At 41.5% G+C, this 20295-nt stretch overlaps 3 protein-coding genes across 5 annotated transcripts; 2 read left to right on the top strand and 1 right to left on the bottom strand.

Moving 5' to 3' along the window:
* Positions 1–1556: 1556 nt before the first annotated feature.
* Positions 1557–2188, bottom strand: BOLA2B (bolA family member 2B). The gene is made up of 3 exons (XM_051988916.1): positions 2051–2188; positions 1823–1920; positions 1557–1740 (listed from the first exon to the last, which is right to left on the bottom strand). Exons 1-3 carry the CDS (start codon positions 2111–2113, stop codon positions 1641–1643), a joined length of 261 nt encoding a protein of 86 aa, XP_051844876.1. The 5' UTR covers positions 2114–2188; the 3' UTR covers positions 1557–1640.
* A 98-nt stretch (positions 2189–2286) lies between these two features.
* On the top strand, positions 2287–5065 carry SLX1A (SLX1 homolog A, structure-specific endonuclease subunit). Of its 2 annotated transcripts, XM_051988905.1 has the most exons (7): positions 2287–2815; positions 3055–3106; positions 3260–3574; positions 3695–3822; positions 3920–4010; positions 4093–4167; positions 4621–5065. In XM_051988905.1, exons 1-6 carry the CDS (start codon positions 2619–2621, stop codon positions 4120–4122), a joined length of 813 nt encoding a protein of 270 aa, XP_051844865.1. In that variant the 5' UTR covers positions 2287–2618; the 3' UTR covers positions 4123–4167; positions 4621–5065. The 2 variants fall into 2 exon arrangements, with proteins under 2 accessions (XP_051844865.1, XP_051844856.1); XM_051988896.1 differs by having other exon boundaries at positions 4093–5065.
* Positions 5066–10929: 5864 nt separating this feature from the next.
* On the top strand, positions 10930–20217 carry LOC127556037 (sulfotransferase 1A1-like). 2 transcript variants are annotated; one of them, XM_051988874.1, is made up of 9 exons: positions 10931–11052; positions 15783–15946; positions 16475–16623; positions 16834–16959; positions 17197–17294; positions 17543–17669; positions 17774–17868; positions 18744–18924; positions 19221–20217. In XM_051988874.1, the coding sequence occupies exons 3-9, from the start codon at positions 16476–16478 to the stop codon at positions 19331–19333; spliced, it is 888 nt and encodes a 295-aa protein (XP_051844834.1). In that variant the 5' UTR covers positions 10931–11052; positions 15783–15946; position 16475; the 3' UTR covers positions 19334–20217. The 2 variants fall into 2 exon arrangements, with proteins under 2 accessions (XP_051844842.1, XP_051844834.1); XM_051988882.1 differs by lacking the exon at positions 15783–15946 and having other exon boundaries at positions 10930–11052.
* The last annotated feature ends 78 nt before the right edge of the window (positions 20218–20295 follow it).

The following is a 20295-nucleotide window of genomic DNA, read 5'->3' as shown; positions in this document are numbered from 1 at the left end:
GTATACTGTTTTCCAGCTGTCAGAAGTCTTCTAGAAAGAGCATGGGTAGTGGATTGCTATATTCACAGGCTGTTTTTAAAATCCAAGTAGTATTAACATTTCTAAAACTTTTAAAATTACAAAATATTTTATACATTACTTCATTTGATCCTCACAATCACTTTTCCGAGGTACTATCTACCCCATTTTACAGATGAGGTCACTAAGGGTAAGGGGAGGTCAAATGATCTGCCCAGGAAGCCAGGTCTTTCTGACTCGAACTCCAGTGCCCCATACCACACGGCTTGCAGGTTCCATCAGGAGCTTTCCTTGTCCCTAGATCATTCAGAAAATCTTTTCTTTTCAATCTTAGTTTAACTACTATCTTTTATTTTTACATTATTTTCGTTTCCAAAGATTAAAAAAAGGTGAGGGAGGGAAGAGGAAGAGAAAAAAGCAGTACAGCAAAACTAACCAACACAGAAAAGTGGTTTACTTTCTCTTGGAGGAAGGGGGGGAAAGGGGAAGGGGAGAGAGAAGAGACAAGCCTGCTTGTTATTATTGACACAAGGACTGGAATATTTTGGGGGAATACTTTTTCCTATCATATGCTAATGAAACTTGTGGGACTGGGAATGCTTTAGCACCTAAGAAGGTACCCATGGAATAGTAGGATGATACCTGGATAAGTAGAACTTAGCAGGAACTTCCTTTTTCAGATGGCAGTATTGGGGGCAAAGGAAAGTCTGTGCTGAGTCAGGAGACCTGGGTCCTCTTCATGGCTCTTTTTTTTTTTTTCTGAGGCAACTGGGGTTAAGTGACTTGCCCAGGGTCACACAGCTAGAAAGTGTTAAATGTCGGAGGCCACATTTGAACTCAGGTCCTCCTGACTTCAGGGCCAGCTCTCTATCCACTGTGCTCTTCATAGTTCTATTAACCTGATTCATAATACATCCTTCCTACCCCACCCCCCAAAATTATTTCCTCTCTCTAGGTCGATTTCCTCTTTAAATAAAGCTTAGTGTTTCTATAGTGGCTTTCAGTTCTGACATGTTATGCACAGTTCAAAGTCACTGCATTTAAAAAAGCCTGGTCCTCCCATCTCTCCAGGCTCAAAAGAAGAATTTCCAGGCCACTTCTTAGTTCTCAGAACTGTCACCACATTAAGAAACCAACCATATGATTTCAGGAGTACAAGGAACTTCCCTCGAGAGTCTTCTGCCTCCTAGACAGCTGGGAAACCCCTGGCGAGGGGTTATTTCTCCATACACCTCTTAGGAACGTAAACTTGAGGAAATCAACCAATAAGGAGCTGGGGCTGGAGGTAATTCCCTACACCCAGTGGTCTGGAAGGGGAAACATAGATGACTCCTCAGTAGCAAGTTGGAAAGCACCAAAACACAATCCCTCGGCTGCCCCTGGTCAGGACCCCCTAGAAGAGGACTCATCTTGTCCCCTCGGCTTTAGATTCACAGAACCACAGTCAGAAGGGACCTGGGGCCTCGAAGGCCAGGGTCCTGCCTCCGCCCACAGCAAGCCACAGACAGCCAGGGACACACACACAGACACACGTACGCTTGCAGGGAACACAGGGCCCAGCCACAGACCAGAGGTTTAATGTCTTAAAGTGGAGATGGAAATCTCCCGCCCCACTTGGCGCCTCACTTCTGCCGCTCCTTGTCCCACTGCTCCGGGGTCAGGGTCTTCTGCTCAAACGCGTGGATGTGGGGCAGCTCTTCTGCCAGACACGAGTTCACCAGCCTGAGGGAGGCGAAGCTGAGGTCAGAGGTCTTTGCCCCGAGGAATAGTGGGGGGTGGGAAGAGAAAGGCTGCTCACACTCACCTGTGTCTCTGCAGCAGCGGCTTTCCTTGGAACTTGGAGGAGACCACGAGAACTCGGAAACTAGAGGCGCAGCGGGAGGGAGTCGTGTCCTCCACCTCCTGCCCGGGGTGGCAAGGGTTAAAAGGGTACTCCATTCCACCCTCAGGCCCCTGTCCTCTACTCCCACCACCTCATCCCTCCAACTACGCGGGCCCAGAATTCACTCCCCCAGGCTCGCCCGGTACTTACCACGTGGTCCGCTTCCAATTCCCGCAGTAGCTTCTCCCGGAGGGATTCAGCACTCAGCTCCATCTCGGCTGTCGAGTCCCAGGCCGGTCCCAGGACCCTAAGCCGGGGCCTCTTCCGCCCACACTGTCGCTACTTCCGGGAGATGCTTTTCGACGAACAATTTCCGCCCTTAAGCTATCGTTCACGCTTTGTCTTCTCAGTCCTGTACCGGTCATTTCCGCCCTTAAAACGCAGTTTCGTGTTCGTCATTTCCGCCCTCCTATTACCCCATGGACCCGCCGTCCCACCCTCACTAACCATTAGCCAATCGGAGTCTGCGTTTGGCACACCGGAAGTTCCGCTACTAATCTCTCCTAGGGGTAGACTCCCGGTTCTTTTCAGAAAAGCCATCCTCCCTCCCCCCTCTCGTATTTTTTGGCCCTGTATTTTAACATCACGAGCATAGTCTGGTGAAGGTTCCTCTCCCCAGACTCCTCTGCCATGTGCCTTAGGCATGTGTCGGCCCCCATAAACAAAGTCCCCGGCCGGCAAACGATCACGTCTGGGTCAGAAGCTTCAAAAAAAACCGATGGGGCCCACGGAAGCTTTTCGGGAGGTGAAGAAGCCGCAACCATTCTTCGGGGTCTACCTCCTCTACTGTCTCAACCCCAAATACAGAGGCCGCGTCTACGTGGGCTTCACCGTAAACCCTTCTCGGCGAGTCCAGCAGCACAACGCCGGTCGCAAGAAAGGCGGGGCGTGGAGGACCAGCGGCCGGGGACCATGGTAACAGAGACTAGGGGGCGGGGCTGGGAAGGACGCCACGCCTCCCAGCTGCTACTGGGTGTGGGACGGGAGCGGCTGGATCCAGGGAAAGCCCCTGGAGGGGTCTAGGCTAGGATTGGGAGAGCTGGGCCGTCCAGCAGCTGGAATCCACCTTCTCGCACCCCTCACGCCCGTACGTTAGAGCACTTGTAGGGCTGCTCCCCCACGCAGTGTCCCTGACTTCCTCGTGGTTTTTGCAGGGAAATGGTCCTCATCGTCCATGGCTTTCCATCTGATGTGGCTGCCCTTAGGGTAAGGGCTCAAGCTGGAGTCGGGGGTGAGGGCGAGGAGGGCAAGGAGGTAGTGGGAAGAGAGGGTGGGCAATGAAGGCCGGGGAAGGAAGGGGAATGAAAACCATCGCTTCGGTGCCAATGACACCTTGTCCTCCATCCTTCCCCCCTTCAGTTTGAGTGGGCCTGGCAGCACCCTCGGGCCTCCCGACGTCTGACTCATGTAAGTGGCAAAACCCGAAAGGAGGGGGCCTTTTTTTTCCACCTTCGGGTCCTGGCCCAGATGCTGCAGGTGGCGCCCTGGAATCGGTTGGCCCTCACCTTGCGCTGGCTACGGCAGGACTTCCAGCAGGAACTCAGCCCTCCACCTCCCCAGCACATGCCTCTTGCTTTCGGGCCTTGGCAACCAAGCCTCACTCAGAGGGAGAAGAGAGGAGTGGGCGGGGAAGCAGCCGAGGTGGTCTGCAGTCTCTGCCAACAGCTCATTCAGGTGAGACAGCAGTCTTCTCTAGGATATGACCAAGGGCCAAGGGGAAGCTCTAGTGGGAGGAGAGCAATAAAGGAGTATGTTTCCCTTAAATTATCTCAACCTCTTTCTCCCATCTATCAGGATAAGGGTGGACCCCTTTGCTGTCCTCATCCCAATTGTCTATTGAATGCTCATGTAATTTGCCTTGCTGAAGAATTCCTTCAAGAGGAACCTCAACAGCTTCTGCCCCTTAAAGGCCGCTGTCCAAGGTGAGTGGGTGGCCAGGAAGCTCTTGGAGTTAAGAAAATGGTTTGTGTTTCTTCTCCAGTAAATTTCTTCTTTTGGCCTGCTTCTTTCTTTATATAGTTGTAAGAACACTTTGCTGTGGGGAGACCTGATCCGTCTACACCAGGCATGCCCTAGTGATCTGGTGGAGGTAGAATCTGATCTTGAAGAGGTGAGAAGTATGTTTTGTGGTCCAAATTAATTCTCTTTTCTCATCCTGGGCCCAACTCTGACTTTCCCATTTATCTCCACAGACACACTGGACAGATGAATTGAAGACTTAAGGGATCATCTTTTTCTGTCTTAAAGGACTTAAGCTTCCCAGAAATGTAATTTTATTTTCTACCTCCAGCAGGTTTGGGGTAATTTTTAATCGTTTTTAACAGATAGCTGGAAAGGCTAGATTTGGAATTTAAAAGGACTGGATTCAAATTTTAGCTCCAAAAATTACCAATTATATCATACCAGTGCAATAGGGTTGTTAATGCAAATTCTTACAATAAAAAGACTTGAGTTAAATGCTAGGTTACGTTAGGGGAAAAAAGAAAAAACTTGGGATGGGGTCACAGAACGAACAAATGTGTTTTTTCACACATGGGGTTTAGCTTGGAGAAGATGAAAATAATAGTAGAAGGGGAAGGAAGCTGACAAAGATTTTCCCTGCCTATAAGTGGGAAATTACCTAATAGAACAAAATCAAGCTGCTACAGACATCTGATATTAGGTCTCAATGCTCTTAGAATCCTATATTCCTGACCTCAACTTTGATTTAATTCCCTTAGTGCCATTCACCAAAGGGAGAATTCACAGCTACTTGCGAGAATTGGGGAGAGAAGAATCAAAAAGATAAAAGTTGGAGAGAAGTGAAGAGAAGGGAAGGATAGAGTGTTAAAGTAAGATCTGGCTCCAAACTCTATGTTGTCTTCCCCAATTATAGAATGGAAGTTTCTTGAGAGCAGGGATTGTCTCAGTTTTCTATTTGTAGTCCCAGCACAGTAGCAGAGTTTAGCACACAATAAGCACTTAAACGAAGTACTTTTTTATTAATTGATGTACTTTTAATAGTGTTACCAGATTCCTGATGTATGTTAATCTTCAGAATTTGGGAATGAGAAACTGTGATTCACAAAATCATGTTATTCTTATTTTAAGAATTTTATTTACATGTTTTTAAATAATAATGAGTGACCATAATAATAAACAATCATTTTCTGTGTTACACTAAAAGTTTCAGGTTTTCTATAAAAAAAAGGTAATAAATGCATGTCTTATTATTACAAAGTGATAGGTTGTTTACTCACTTAAAACAACAAACTGATTAATTTTCAACATTTTTCATAATTATTCATTATGTATATACTAAAAATTTCTGAATAAGAAATGTTGTTTACTAGAATTTATTTTAAAAAACTAACCCGTAAGCACATTGAAAACAACAGTGAACATTATTGCTTGGCATTCAAATAATGTAACATTGAGCTCTACTAGCAAAATCAACATTATACAAAATGATAGAAGAAAAAAAAAACAATTTAATAGCACTCAATTCTGCTTCCAAAACTTATATCTTGCTATTTATGAGATTTGTATAAAGTATGTGATACATACAAATTTATATTTACTTTCAAGAGTGATTCGCTCCCAGCAGCAGAAAGGGCCACTAACACTTATAACATGGCAACAAGACTAACTGATTCGATCTTGAACCTTCTCTTCTATGTGCTTCTGTTCTGGTTTCCAGAAATGAAGACCTTAACTTTGACTCCATATGTCAGTGTTTTTCTGCTTTTACTTCTAACTTCTTTCCACCAGTAATGTCCCTGTGTGGATTATTAATCTTTAATACTCACAGAAGAACCATCATACTTCTTCCCTGTTGTTCAACTGGTCTTAAGATTTTGGGGGAGAAAAAGTGTCCCACATAGAAACACTACACTCAATCAATGTGCCAGGCACTGTGCTAGAGAATGGGGATACAGGTATGAGAAAGGTGCCTTTCATATTTCTACCAAGGCAAAACATCCTCAACTCACTTTCCCAATTCCCATCTGTCCATTCTAGCCACTCCAAGGCAGAAATCTTGGGGTCGTCTTTGATATCTTTATCCTGAATCCTAAGATGCATGATAGCCTTGCCAAATAAGCCTTGTCCATCTTTCTCCAGTAATCCCTTCTCACAGTCATCTCTTGTTCTCAATTTCCACTTGTCAATAGCCAAGTCTAAATTCTCATGGCCTCATACCTTATTTATAAGATAAAACAAAACAAAACAAAAGACTCACAGCTGGAAGACTATAGATCCCTTTAGCACAAGTCACATTCCCAGAGGCACTCTTGACAACACCTCCTCCCCACCCCATCCATAGCTGGACTAATAACTGAGCGAAATCATTTGCCTAGGGCTACATGCCAGGCATTGGAAATACAAATTAAAAAAGAATCTCTGATCTCAAGAAGTTTACATTTTTATAGATATATATATATGGAAGTGATAGCCACAGAGGGATATTCTGGTTTGGAAAATTACCAGGAAAAGAGTAGCCAGAGGGAATGGATTGATACCCTTTTTTCCTTAAGATAGTTATTTTCCTGTTCAAATATCTGCAGTGGAAGATGGCAGAATAAAGGCAGGAACTTGCCTAACCCCTCCAAATTTCTTTAAATAATGACTCTAAACAACACAACAGCCAAAAAGATGAACAACATTTTCCAGCTGAAGGCAATTTAAGTTAGCAGAAAGTCTTTGACACTGGGGTGAGAGTCCAATACAGGCCTAGCCAGCAGAGTCCCTGGCCTCAGCATCAGCAAGGTGGTACCTCTGAATCAGTAGTGGTGCTGGTGGCTTCTGGATCTCTCAGCTGCGACACTAGGAAAGACTTGGAAGTTCTGCTGAGGGTCTGTGGCAACAGAGCGGGAGTCTGGTGGGGAGTCCAGTGGGGAGTCCAGCAGAGAGCAAGCCCAATCCTGGCCCTGGTGTCAGCAAAGCAGGACTGTTGCTTTATAGCACACTAGATTTTACAGCTACAGTGGGGACAGGGACCCTCCTGACAGCTCCAGGGAAGAAAAGTGCTTGGGGTCAGATTTCTAGAAGGATTTCTGAAAGTAGCTGAAAAAAAACTCTCCACCCTAGAAACAGAGCTTTAACAGATTTAAAAAAAAAAAAAAGCCAAGTAATAAGCTAGAAAAATGAGCAGCCAACAGAAAAAGTTTCTGATCACTGAAAATTACTGTGATGACAGGGATGATCAAAACACATTCAGAAGATAAAGTCAAAACTCCTACATCCAAAGCCTCCAAGAAAAATAAGAATTGGGCTCAGATCATGAAAAAGAAGTTTGGAAATCAACTGAGAAAGACAGGACAAATTGGGGGGAAAATTGAGAGTGGTGCAAAAATGCCTTAAAAGACAAAACTGGCCAATTGGAAAAGGATTTTCCCAATTTCACTGAAGAAAATAATTTCTTAGAAATTAGAATTAAGCATATAGGAGCTAATGACTTTATGAGACATCAAGCTACAATAAAGCAAAACCAAAAAAAAAAAAAAAAGAAAGAAAAAATGTGAACTATTCTCATTGGAAAAACAATTGACCTGAAAAATGCAGGAGAGATAATTTTAAAATTATCTGTCTACCTGAAACCTGTGACCAAAAAAAAGAGCCCTAACATCATTTTTCAAAAAAGTATCAAGGATCAGCAGGATGATTTCAGAAAAGCCTAGAGAAATCTACATGAATTGATGCTAAACGAAGTGAATAGAACCAAGAGAACATTGTACACAGCAACAAGATTATATGATGATCAATTCTGATGGACGTGGCTCTTTTTAACAGTGAGGTGATTCAGGCCAGTTTCAATGGTCTTTTGATGGAGAGAGCCATCTGCACCCACAGAGAGAACTGTGGGATTGAATGTGGATCACAACATAGCATTTTCATTTGGGGGGGGGGGTTGCTTGTATTTTGTTTTTTCTTTTTTGATCTAATTTTTCTTTTGCAACATGACAATCATGGAAATATGCACAGAAGAATAGTACATCTTTAACATCCATTGGATTACTTTTGCTGTCTAGGGGAGAGGGTAGGAGGGAGGAAAAAAAATTTGAAACACAAGGTTTTGCAAGGGTGAATGTTGAAAACTATGCATATATTTTGAAAATAAAAGCTTTAAAAAGGGGGGGAAGAAATTATTGAGGAAAACTCCTGATATTCTAGAAGCAGAATGTAAAATAAAAATGGAATGAATCCCAAAATAAAAATTCCCAGGAATATTACAAATTCCAGAACTCTCAAGTCAAGGAGAAAATATTGCAAGCATCCAGAAAGAAACAATTCAAGTATAGTAGAACCACAGACAAGATAACACGAGATTTAGCTACTTCTATATTAAAGAATCAGAGGACTTGGAATATGATATTCTGAAGAGCAATGGAGCTAGGATTACAACCAAAATTCACCTCCCCAGCAAAAGTGAGTATAATCCTTCAGAGGAAAAAGTGATCATTCAATAAAACTGGAGATTTTCAAGCATTGTGAAAATGCTGAATGGAAAATTGGATTTTTCAAATACAGGACTCTGGAAAAATATAAGGAGGTAATCAGGAAAGTGATATCATAAGGAGTTTTATAAAGTTTATCTGTTTACATTCCTACTTGGGAAGATAATACTTGTGACTCATATTAATTTTCTCATTATGATTCTAGTTAGGAGGAGTACATATAGACAGAGGCGCACAGATGCGTTTATGAAATTAAGGGATAAAAGAGGAATGTACTGGGAGAAAGGGAAAGGGAGAAGTGGAATAGTGCAAATTATCTGCTATAAAAAAAAGGAAAAAAAAAGGCAAGAAAAAGCTTTTACAGTGGAGGGGAAGAGGAAAAAAGGGGGAGGGAGTGAATTTTACTCTCATCAGAACTGGCTCAGAGAAGAAATAACATTTAATATGGGTATAAAAATCTATCTTACCCTGCAGGAAAATAGGAGGGGAGTGGGATATGGGAAGGGGGGAGATGATAAAAGAAAGGGCATATTGGGGGAGGGAGTGGTCAGTAGCAAAACATTTTTGGAGAGAGAATAAATGGGGGGAAATACAATTAGTAATTGTAAAAAGAATTTTGAAGCAAGTTTCTCTGACAAGGTCTCATTTCTCAAACACAGAGGGAACGGAGTCAAATTTATAAAAAATAATAGCCATGCCCCAAGTGATAAATGAGCAAAAGATACGATCTGTGCTCAAAAGCTTGCTTATCTTTTGACCTTTGCCCACTATTAGGCATGAATATCAAAAGAGATTTTAAACAAAAAAAAAAAAAAAGGAAATGACTTATATGTACAAAAAATATTCATAGTACTCTTTCGCAGGACAAAAAAAAATTCAGGGTGCCCATCAATTGGGGAATGGCTCAAACTTTGGTATGTGCTTGTGATGGAATATCATTGTTCCATGGGAAATGATGAGCAGGATGCTCTTAGGAGAAAAAAAAACTTGTAAAGTAACAGCAATATTCTGGGATAACCAGCTGTGAATGACTTTGCCATTCTCAGCAGTACAATCATCCACAACTACTCTGAAGGACTTATGATAAAAAATTCTATCCATCCCCAGAGAAGAAATTGATTGTGTCTGAATACAGACTGTAACATTCTCTATTTTTAAGCTTTATTTTTCTTGAGGGTTTTTATTTTCATTAGGGTGGGAGAGAGCTATGTGTTGTTTTTTTTCCCCCATAACATGACTTTTATGGAAATGTTTTGCATAACTTCACAATGTGTTTTCTTAATTGTAGGTAGAGATAAAGGAAAGAACACAGAACTCAAAAATTTTAATAATATATATATATTTTAAATGTAACTGGGGTAAAATGTTAAATAAATAAAATACAAATATCTTCAGTGACTCCCAATTCACAAGGACCAGCTTTTTAAATGTATTTCTCCTCTACTGTCCAATACCTTGACAATGGACAATGTACTTCCCATCTTTGGGCTTCAGTTTCTTCATCTGAAAAACGATTAATCTAAGACTCTGTGCTACCTTCCAGCTCTAATATTCAGTAGTCCTCTGTATCTTTTAAGTCTAGTCAGTTTGATATTTCTAAGCAATATTATATGAGAATTTCATGCTATGTTTTTTTTTCTTTTGGGCATGAATAATGTGGAAATTTGTTTTTTGTTTAATGATACATTATCTGTAGTAGGTTTAATTTTTTTTTTTGACTTTTCAATGGGTGAGGGAGGAGAACATAAGAGGGAGAAAATTCAGAACAACATAAAATGGAATTTAAAACAAAAGAATGTCATGCTAGGTAAGGGAAATACCCTATACAAACAAAATAAAAAATCTGGTTTCTATCCCTATCCCATAAGTCCAGGTTCAAAAGACTATCATGCCTATCTCAGATAAGATGAAAATGGATATAAAACACTTTGTAAAAACTGACTTGCTATTATTATTATGAAGTTAAGACTTGTTCATTGTTCTCCTAGAGCTTGTAATTGGGTACAAGACCCAAACAAAATCCATCAGATAGAGTGCTATTTTGCAAGGCTGGAGAGGGGGGGTAAAAAATCACTTCTGACTATGGAAATCAAGAAAGGTTTCTTAAATTTCAGAAGTTCATCGTGCATAGTCCTCAAAACATCGTAAGTTAGATAATATAATTACTATCCCCATTTTTTTTTCCCCAGCTAAAAAGGCTCAGAAAGGTTCAAAGTCTTCCTCCTGGTCCCTTAGAACAAGCACTGTAGTGAGAAATAATCTGGGCTTAGATCTAGACTGCAAGCCCAGCTCTAAAGTAGATAATACTCGGAAGAGAAGCAGCGTGGAAAGAATTTGTGCAAAGGAATTTGAGATGCTTTCATTAACCTCAAATGACAATTTGACAATAGCAGCACGAATTTTTAAAGTTGTTGATTCGTCAGGAATTCAGAATCCTGGCATCCTGCCATTCCCCTTCAGTCCTCACTCTCCCAGTTTAGTGCCTTTTAGGTTCTATCCACTTAAGTCATAAAATTACGTGGGCCATATCTCCACCTTCCTCTTGCCCCTCCCTCCCTTCCTTCCTTTTTTTCTTTCAACTAAATCCAAGTACCAGCCCCTTTAGTTATTTCTATCCCGCCCATACTAAATCCATAAAACTCTCCGGGGCAGAATCCCTCAGTCTTCTCTCCAAGACATTGATCACTTAGCAAACATCTCAAGATTCTGGAAACTCAGGTTAGTAGAGAATGCAGAACTTAGAAGGGAGATAGATAGGGAGGGAGGGATCAGTCTCTCTTCCTTTGGGACGGGCTCTGGATCCTAACAATCACTTTCAATATAGGAATCTACTCCCCTTCTCTTCCTTCCCTATCACACCCTTCAGCACTTTCCAGGTTTCTCTTCCCTACCGTATACATTCTCCCTGCCTTCTGCTCTTTCCACAACCTGCTCCTGCCTTTGGATCTGCTAACCTCGGGGTTATTTCTCGTGTTCCTTTCCCACCAACTCCCAAGTTTATTACTTACTCCATTTTGCTGTTTTCTTTTGCTATGTTGCTGACTCAGCCTTGGATTGAGTACAGTAACACTAAACTTTGAACCAGAAAGGATGTTGCTTAATTCAATGGGTTGACCCTGAGAGGAGGTTGTAAACATCTAGCAACTGGCTCTTAAGGGGTGGGAAATATAGCATGTCACATTGTAAAGTTTAGTATGCGGTTATTAACATTTTCTCCATCCAAGCCTTGATTTCAGTTTGCCAATTTCTAAGCTGCAAATGCTCACACTAGAAAATGAACTCTAGTTTGAGCTGATTTCAGTCGACATCTGGATAGAGACGGAGTGGGATTTAATGGAATTAAGCATATCCAGGAACAAATCCAAAAACAACTACAGCAAAGGCAAGGCTGGAGGAGTCTTAGGAGGGACTGAGAATGGGAAGAAAGGCTCTAGAAATGAGGGGATTGATCACAGATACCACCGAGAATGAAAGTGAAACAAGAACAACATTCGAGACACCCAGAAATTTACAGGAGACAAAGCTAAAGCATCAGGATGAACTAAAGATCCTCCCTCCGACAAATTAGACTTCACAGGTATCACAGACTTGGGATGGAATCTGTGACAGGAATGTGGTTCTGGATGGTACACCTTATTCAGTAGAAGTATTGGTGTGTCTGTGGTGGGATTTTAATCACTGGCATGGTGATTAAATCACTAGAGTTAGGAAGATCTGAACTTTAATTCTGATTCTGACACAATGCTATGCAATCCTCAGCAAGTTCTTCTCTCCCAGCTTTGGTTTCCTCATTTGTAAAATGGGGATTAAAAAAGCACCATTTCATAGAGGAGTTGTGATGATCAAACGAGTTATTTGAATGAAATAAGCGTGTGCAAATTTTAAAGCATCATATATGGGTTAGTTATATCATATGAGGAAATCCAGGAATCAGAAGGGGAGTGGATGATGGAGAACATCAGGATGAAGATCAACAAATGGAGAAACAAAAGTGATTTTGTCATTGGCGTATATATAGTTGAGAGACCCATTGGACATGGAGGGGAAATATGGAAAACAGATGCCAAAGCCTGGCACTGAGGCATGTTAGGCAGTCATGGGAGACTATTAACTGTCCAGATATCTGCTGGAGTCGGAAACTTTCTGACTTACCTTCATCCTCCAAAAGAAGGGAGACAAACTATCCTGGTTTCTCTGAAGGATTCTCACAAAAACAGATCTGGTTATTGGTAGGAAATGATGAACACCTTAAAGATAAACTTGGCCCTCCCTTTCAAGATCTGTGATAAAGGGAGGAAAGCGAGACATGGTCTGACATCATTCAGAAAGCAGGTTTTAGAGGGTCTGGAGGAAAGATAAATATACTCTGCCCAAAAGGCATAAGAAATTCTCAAAAATGAAAATTTGGAAATACAAATGGAAAGAATACTAGTTATCTGAAAAGACTGCACTGTTAACAGGAATGAATGTAAGAATCTGACACAATCTTGTAAAAATAGCGTCTTCTAAAAACCAGACTGCTAAAGTTGAGGCCATTAAGGGATGAAGCTAAGATTAACAACAAAAAAATAACTGATAGGCTTTGTTTTTTTAAGCTATACTGGGAGAAGAAATAGATCGATGGAGGGCTAAAAAAAAAAGGGGGGGGGGCACATGTCCCTACTTTTAAAGAAAAAGAACACAGCCTGAAAACCTTAGAGCATAGCATTTCAATTCTTGAGAACATTCTAGAAAGCCTTACTAAAGAACTAAGAAAGTCTAATAAAGACTAAAGTTAGAATGACATTATCAAAAATAGGTCAAGTCAAAAAAAGTCTTTTTTTCCTTTTTTTCCAAAAGATTCCTGAACTAGATGATCATGGGACTGCTACAGATATAATTTACCTAGATTCTAGCAATGCATTTGACAGAATATTTCATCCTGTTCTCATGTACAACACAGACAAATGTGGGATGACATAATACAATTGGCTCAGTTGAGAATTAGCTGAATGAGTAGACTAATGAATAATTATTAATGAATCAAAGTCAACTTGGCTTTTAACATTCAATGTTTTTTATAAATGACACATAAGTGTATAGATAGAGCATTCCATCAAATTTACAAATGACCCCAAAATGGAAGGGACGGTTAAAATACTAGATACCAGCATCAGAAGCCAGTCAGTGACTCCACAAGTATTTATTAAGCACTTACTATGTGCCAGGTACTGTACTAAATATATCCTGGACATATAAGGAAAGCAGAAATCCATACCTGCCTTCAAAGAGGCAAAAAAAATTATATGTACACAAGGTCTACACAGTGTAGATGTAGGGTCACCTCAAAGGGAAAGTACTAACAGTGGTAGAGCGTTGGAAAGGTCTCCTCCTGTAGAAATTAGGATTTGAGCCAAGTGGGTCTTGAAGTAAAGGCAGGAGCCAGAAGTCAACAGGGAGACTTTTCCAGGTCTGAAGACAGCTGCTGAAAAGGCATGGAGGCCAAGCACATCTTCCAGGAACAGCAAAAAGGCCAGAGTTGTTAAAAGTGTAAAGTTGGCAGAGAGGTGTGGGGGGCAGGGAGGGAAAGAGAAAGTCAAAAACTGGAAAGGTAGGAAGGAGTCAGACATAATTACTTAAAAGTAAAACAATGGAATTAATATGAGGTGAAGACGACACTGCTAGAGGCTAATGGCTATGCAGAGACATAAAAAGAAATTTAAGGGTCAAAACTAAAGCACTTGGCAACAGATTGGCTATGTGGGGCAAGTATAAAAACAGGCCACCCAGAGGTTGGAGCTGGGTTGATGGTGGTGACCTCAGAAGTCATAGGAAAGTTGGGGAAAAGGGAAGATTTGGGGGGGGGGGAATGAGTTCTGTTTTGCACATGTTGAGTTTGAGGTATCTATAAGGCAGATGCCCAGAGGCAGTTGGGTAAATGCATGACTGGAGCTCAGGAGAAAGACTAAGTCTCTATAGAGAAACATTTGAACATTGGTGGTAATCGAACAAACATATGGGAGCTGGCGAGATCACTAAGTGAGAGTATAAAGAATAATGCGAACAGGGCTTTGGGAAATGCCCACAATTAGTGTGCATGACCTGATAAAGATGTGGAGGAGTGGATCAAGGGAGGATTGTTAAAGGATAGGGGAAATATGTTCATGTTTGGAGGCAGCAGGGAAACATGAAAGATTGAAGATTAGCGAGAGTGGGGATGGCTAAAGGACAGAATAGAATCTATTAAGATGAATAGGGATAAATGTAAAGTCTTACACTTGAATTCGAGAAATCAACTTCACAAACAGAAAATATGAGAAGCATGGTTAGACAGTAGTTTCTGAAAAGGTTCAGGGATTTTAACTCAATGATTCCCTACTGTGATGCAGTCAAAAGAGCTAATTCAATTTTAGCCTTCACTGAGAAGCATTGCTTCCAGGAATAAGAGTCTTGATGTATTCAGCCTCGTATAGACCGATTTCAGTTTCTCTTGCCACAGTGTAAGGAAGCTGGTAAGCTGAAAATCGCCCAAGAGGAGAAAAAAACCAGAGATGGTTGTCCTAAGTGGGACTTTCAAGTCCATGCCTTAACGTGTGGATTGAAGGGGTTGGAAATATTTAACCCAGATAACAGAAGATTTTGCTGCATCCTCCTCCTCCTCCCAACACCTTCTAACAAAAAGTGTCACTCAGGGCTCTGTCTTGAGCCTTCTTCCCTTCCCTCTCTATTTCACTTGGTGACCGCCTCAGTTTTTCTATATAGAAGAATCTCCCTTTCTAGCTGCAATCTCTCTGCAACTCACACGAGATAGCCTATAGATATCGTAAACATGTCCAAACTTCAACTCATAGTTTTTCTCCCAAAGCTCTTTTTCCATGGCCCTTCCCTATTACCACAGTGGGCAAAATCATCTTTGGCTCATAATCTAGGAATCATCTTGGAATCTTTATCTATCACATCACATCCAACGTACTGCCAAGATCTGTGGATTTCGCCTTTGCAACATTTCTGGAAAATGCCCTCTTCTGCCCTCCCAGCACTAGTGCACACAGATCCTTAAGACTTCAGGCACTAGCCCTGCAACAGTCTCCACCACTCATGCACTAAAGTTCTAAAACAGACATCTGGCCAGTCACCCCATGAACCTCCAGTGGCTTTCTATTGCTCCCAAGATCAGAAACCAAATACTCTGCTTGGCATTCAAAGCCCCCTCCTTCCTTCCCAGCCACTCTACTGACACACTCTTTGATCCACAGCCTCTGGCTGTTCCACAGACGTCTTACACACATTTCTTTGGTTATCCCCACTCCCTGAAATGCCGCCTTTCCTTTACTTCGTCTACTGACTTCCCTGTTCAGTCCTTTCAAGTCACTTCTGACTGTGACCCTATGGAAGGGTGTGGGAGGAAACGTTCTTTATTTTTTTTTTCCATTTGTTGTTTTCTGTTAAAGATTCTTTTTTTTCTCCAGCTCATTTTACAGGTGAGAAAACAGAGGCAAACGGAATTGGGATCTGCCCAGAATCACCGTGTCCGAGGCCAGATTTGAACTGAGTCCAGGCCTAGCACTCTATCCACTGGGCTGCCTAACTTCATTGTCCCCTGTTAAACTATATAATATAAGCTTCCTTGAGGGTAGGGACTACCTTGTGCTTCTTTTTGTATGCCCAATTGCAAGTATAGCAGGTGCTTAGTAAATGCTGACTGACTCGGGACACAATGGGTTATTTTTAAACATCAGAAGGGATGTTCACAGATTAGAATTGCTCTACTTGGTCCCAGTTGGCAGATCCAGGATCCTGCAAGGTAGAACTTCAAAGGCAAATTTCAGGCTTAATGCAGGAAAATGCCTAAACAATAGGAGCTTTACAGAAGCAGAATACATGCTTGGGGAGCAGAAGCTATCCCCCCTCCTCCTACAAGTTTTAAAAATGGAGATTCAGTCACTATTTGTAGGATATTCAGGGATTCCTTTGACGAATGGGTTGAACTGGAGATTACTAAAGTCCATTCTCCCACATAATTATGACAGAGAAATATCCTCAGTGAAAAAAGGCAGATGGGGCAAGGAAAGTAGCATAGAAAAGTAATAAGCCCATGGAAAGGAGGCTTCAGGGGACAGAGATAAAAGACAGTTCCCCAATCCAATTATTTGCCTTACAGGATGGAACTGATCCAAGACACCTCCCGGCCACCCCTGGTGTCTGTGAAGGGTATTCCATTAATCAAGTATTTTGCGGAAACTCTTGAACTAGTGAAGGATTTTCAGGCCTGGCCTGATGATGTTCTCATCAGCACTTACCCCAAATCCGGTGAGCAAACCCCACCGAGCCCAACTCTAATAACCCTTCTTCCATAACTTCCTGCTCCTTCCTTCTCAGCTCTCAACAGCAGGGCACTATTTGGGATTCAGGGTCTTTAGACCCCCAATTTTGTGACCTCTCTACAATTCAAGTCTACTCCCTTGCTTCTGGATACTACCAAAAACTTCAATTCCTCTTTACTTTGCATTCTCATCACAGGAACAACCTGGTTGAGTGAGATCGTAGACATGATCCAGCAAGGAGGTGACCAGGAAAAATGCCAACAGAATCCAATCCATGTCCGAGTGCCATTTCTTGAATTCAAGGTCCCAGGAATCCCTTTAGGTAACTGAGCTGCTAGCAGGGCAGAAGGCAAGAAGGGCTAGAGAAGCTAGAAAAATTAAGGGATGGGAACCTAAAGAAGTTGGGAAAAACAGAAGATGTACTAGAAGAGGTAGGAGGTAGGAAAGAGGCAAGACAAATGGGAAGAGGGCTACTGTTTGTACTATTGATTGTGTCACCAAAGACTGAGAAATGATGTTCCTAATTGCCTCTGCCAACTCCACCCATTTTCTGCCTTAGGCATAGAGACGCTAAAAAACACACCTGCACCAAGACTCATCAAGACCCACCTACCCCTGTCCCTGATCCCCCAGAGTTTCCTGGATCAGAAAGTCAAGGTAAGTAGATAAAGATGCAAAACAAAGAGAGAGAAGTTGGGTGCCAGAGAGTTCAACCATTATGAGACTCCTTCCCTCAGAGACAGAAGGATGAAGTAGGCACTGAAGAAAATTATACATACCAACTAAAGACACTTCTACGCTATTTTGGACTTGGGGGGGAAGAAGGATTTGATTACAGACCTGACTGGGACCAATAGGAAACATCAGAAAGAACAAATTCCTATTTCTTCTCTTCCCTACTCCAGGTCATCTATGTGGCAAGAAATGCCAAGGACGTGGTAGTCTCCTACTATAACTTCTACAAGATGGCAAAGGTACACCCTGACCCTGGGACCTGGGAGAACTTCCTGGAGAAGTTTATGACTGGTCAAGGTAAGGGGTGACTTAGCAGGGAGTCAGACTGAAAGTCATTAAAAGAATGGGGTTCAGAGGAGCAGAACAGGGCAAGGTTTAGTATTTTTTCTTCCTCTAATCAGTATCATACGGCTCCTGGTACCAGCACGTGGTGGAATGGTGGGAGCTGAGCAAGCGGCATCCAGTTCTCTACCTCTTCTTTGAAGATGTGAAGAAGGCAAGACTTTTCTCCCTAAGTAATATCTTCCATTCCCTTTCAATGTCTAAAAAAAAAAGTTCTCATCAGGAAACCTGGGCCCACAACCTCCTATCTCATTTCTTCACCCCTTTCCAGACAATCAAACTCAGGTATGGGAGCTCAGGCTGGGCACAAGAGAAGTTCCATGCACTTCTCACACTGCCATACCCGCTGTGGCCTGGGAGCCCAATCCAAGATTTATATCTTCAGTATCTCCAGTAATTCCATTCTGATAATTTTCCAACTCTAAAAGACTTTTTAACCAAAAGTCAGAGAATTTGTTAAGGCTCAAATCTAGAACAAATTAATGTTGAAACTGGCTCACTGAACACTGATGTTAACCAATATGAATTACTAAGAGGGACAGCCCAATGCCCTAGTATTTCATCAGAATAATTAGGAAGTAAAAAAGCTGGAAGTTTTGGGGGTTTTTCCCCCCCTCCACTTTGGGCAACCTAGTGAAGCCTGACAGCTTCTCAGAATGTTTTTGAACAACTGAAAGAAATGCTCAAGTTCTGTTAGGGATAAGTGGAAATAAAGATGTAATTTTTTTCCCTAGCCAAGTTCATGGATCCCAATTGTATCCACATATCTCAAGTATCTATAGACCCCAAATTACAAGCTCCTAAGAAAGACGTACGTTCAAACCTCATCTCTGATGCTTACCTACTTGTGTGATATTGGAAAAGTTGTTTATTTCCCTTAATCTCAGTTTTCCCATTTGTAAAACAAAGAAATAGTCCGAGTCAGCCTGTGGAGTCCATTCCTATTCTAGTCAAAATCCTATGATCCCCTACCTGGGTTTACCAAACCCTCCAAACTCAAATCCTCCTTCAATTGTCACTATTCACCAGGATCCCAAGAAGGAAATTAAGAAGATTTTAGAATTTATGGGACGGAAACTGCCAGAGGATGTCATAGATAGAATAGTCCAACATACATCTTTCAAGAAGATGAAGGAGAACCCCATGACCAACTACACCACCATCTCTTCTGAAGTCATGGACCACTCTATCTCTCCCTTCATGAGGAAGGGTAAGCTCTGTGAAAAGGAGGAACTGAAGAAGTGAAATTCGCTAAGAGTAGAAAAATGGAATCAAAGAGGGTTCTAGAAGAGGCCTGGATTCTTGGGATATAGATAGCAGCCAGAAAAGTGATAAAAATATTGGGTGGGAAGACCAGAGGGAAGATTCTACAGCTAAGCAGCTTGGGACAGATATATTTCCATTGCTCCTCTTATCCTGATATCAAACTAGATGTGTATAAAATACAAAGGTGAAGAAAATAGCCTTCAATCATAGTTTGCCATTTCTTTTTCTGTTCTTCCTTAGGTATTGTTGGAGACTGGAAGAACACCTTTACTGTAGCCCAGAATGAGAGGTTTGAAGCTGATTATAAAAAGAAGATGGCTGGCTCAGATCTTCATTTTCAAAATGAGCTCTGAATGGCAACAGGAAGAGAGGGTCATCAACCCATACTTCTGTTATCAGCTCCCAGTTTTTCTAGCCTAATAGATTTTTTAGCATGCAAAATTAGCTCCCTTATATTCTAGTAGAAAAAAAAAAAAACTGACTGTTATAAAAGCTTTATTATATGCTTAGCTATTATAAACAAAGACTCAGTAAAAAACATTTTCCCCATTAAAATAATAACAATCAAAAAATAAATCCTTCTGAAGAACGATTTGGCACCCAAAGAGCTATCAAACTGTGCCCATACACCCTTTAATCTAGCAGTTCCACTATTGGGCTTAGGCCTGGCTCTGCATCTCCAAGAGATCATAAAAAAGGGAAGAAACTCACATGCAGCAGCTCTTTGTGGTGACAGGGAGCTGGAAATTGAGAGGATGCCCATCAGCTGGGGAATGGCTAGATAAATTATGGTACATGAATGTAATAAACTATTGTTCTGTAAGAAATAAGCAGACTGATTTCAGAAAAGCCTGAAAAGACATGAACTAATGCTGAGTGAAGCAGGCAGAATCAAAACATATATTGAAAACAATAACAAGATTGTGATAATCAACTGTGATGAACTTGGCTCTTCTCTACAATGCAGCAGTTGAAAGCATTTTCCATCCCAAATCTATTGGAATTGCCAACTGCATCGAGAGCATGCAAGAATTAGGAGAGGTATAGAACTATGGCTCTAAGCACAGTAATAGACTTTTTTTGTTTTTCTTCCTCATGGTTTTTTCCCCTTTTGGTCTGATTTTTCTTGTACAACATGATAAATACGGAAATTTGTTTAAAAGGATTGCATACATTTAACCTATATCAGATTGCTGTTTTAGAGAAATTTCAAAAACAAAAGTCTTACAAAAACAAATGTTGAAAACTATCTTTATGTGTATCTGGAAGAGAAAATAGTATTGAGAAAAGAAAAAGAATCAAAGGATAGTACACA

This window comes from Antechinus flavipes, chromosome 1 (assembly GCF_016432865.1).
Source record: "Antechinus flavipes isolate AdamAnt ecotype Samford, QLD, Australia chromosome 1, AdamAnt_v2, whole genome shotgun sequence".
NCBI classification, from domain to species: domain Eukaryota; kingdom Metazoa; phylum Chordata; class Mammalia; order Dasyuromorphia; family Dasyuridae; genus Antechinus; species Antechinus flavipes.
This window is presented reverse-complemented; position numbering and strand designations above follow the sequence as displayed.

What these genes read in the sequence shown, in the direction of transcription:
- BOLA2B (XM_051988916.1), bottom strand. Translation starts at nt 2,113, where the DNA reads ATGGAGCTGAGTGCTGAATCCCTCCGGGAGAAGCTACTGCGGGAATTG. An exon ending in AATTGGAAGCGGACCACGTG is followed by an intron (nt 1,921 to 2,050) that starts GTAAGTACCGGG and finishes CACCCCGGGCAG; the next exon opens with GAGGTGGAGGACACGACTCC. An exon ending in CCGCTGCTGCAGAGACACAG is followed by an intron (nt 1,741 to 1,822) that starts GTGAGTGTGAGC and finishes CGCCTCCCTCAG; the next exon opens with GCTGGTGAACTCGTGTCTGG.
- SLX1A (XM_051988905.1), top strand. Translation starts at nt 2,619, where the DNA reads ATGGGGCCCACGGAAGCTTTTCGGGAGGTGAAGAAGCCGCAACCATTC. An exon ending in ACCAGCGGCCGGGGACCATG is followed by an intron (nt 2,816 to 3,054) that starts GTAACAGAGACT and finishes TGGTTTTTGCAG; the next exon opens with GGAAATGGTCCTCATCGTCC. An exon ending in TAGAATCTGATCTTGAAGAG is followed by an intron (nt 4,011 to 4,092) that starts GTGAGAAGTATG and finishes TTATCTCCACAG; the next exon opens with ACACACTGGACAGATGAATT.
- LOC127556037 (XM_051988882.1), top strand. Translation starts at nt 16,476, where the DNA reads ATGGAACTGATCCAAGACACCTCCCGGCCACCCCTGGTGTCTGTGAAG. An exon ending in TCTTTGAAGATGTGAAGAAG is followed by an intron (nt 17,869 to 18,743) that starts GCAAGACTTTTC and finishes ACTATTCACCAG; the next exon opens with GATCCCAAGAAGGAAATTAA. An exon ending in CTCTCCCTTCATGAGGAAGG is followed by an intron (nt 18,925 to 19,220) that starts GTAAGCTCTGTG and finishes GTTCTTCCTTAG; the next exon opens with GTATTGTTGGAGACTGGAAG.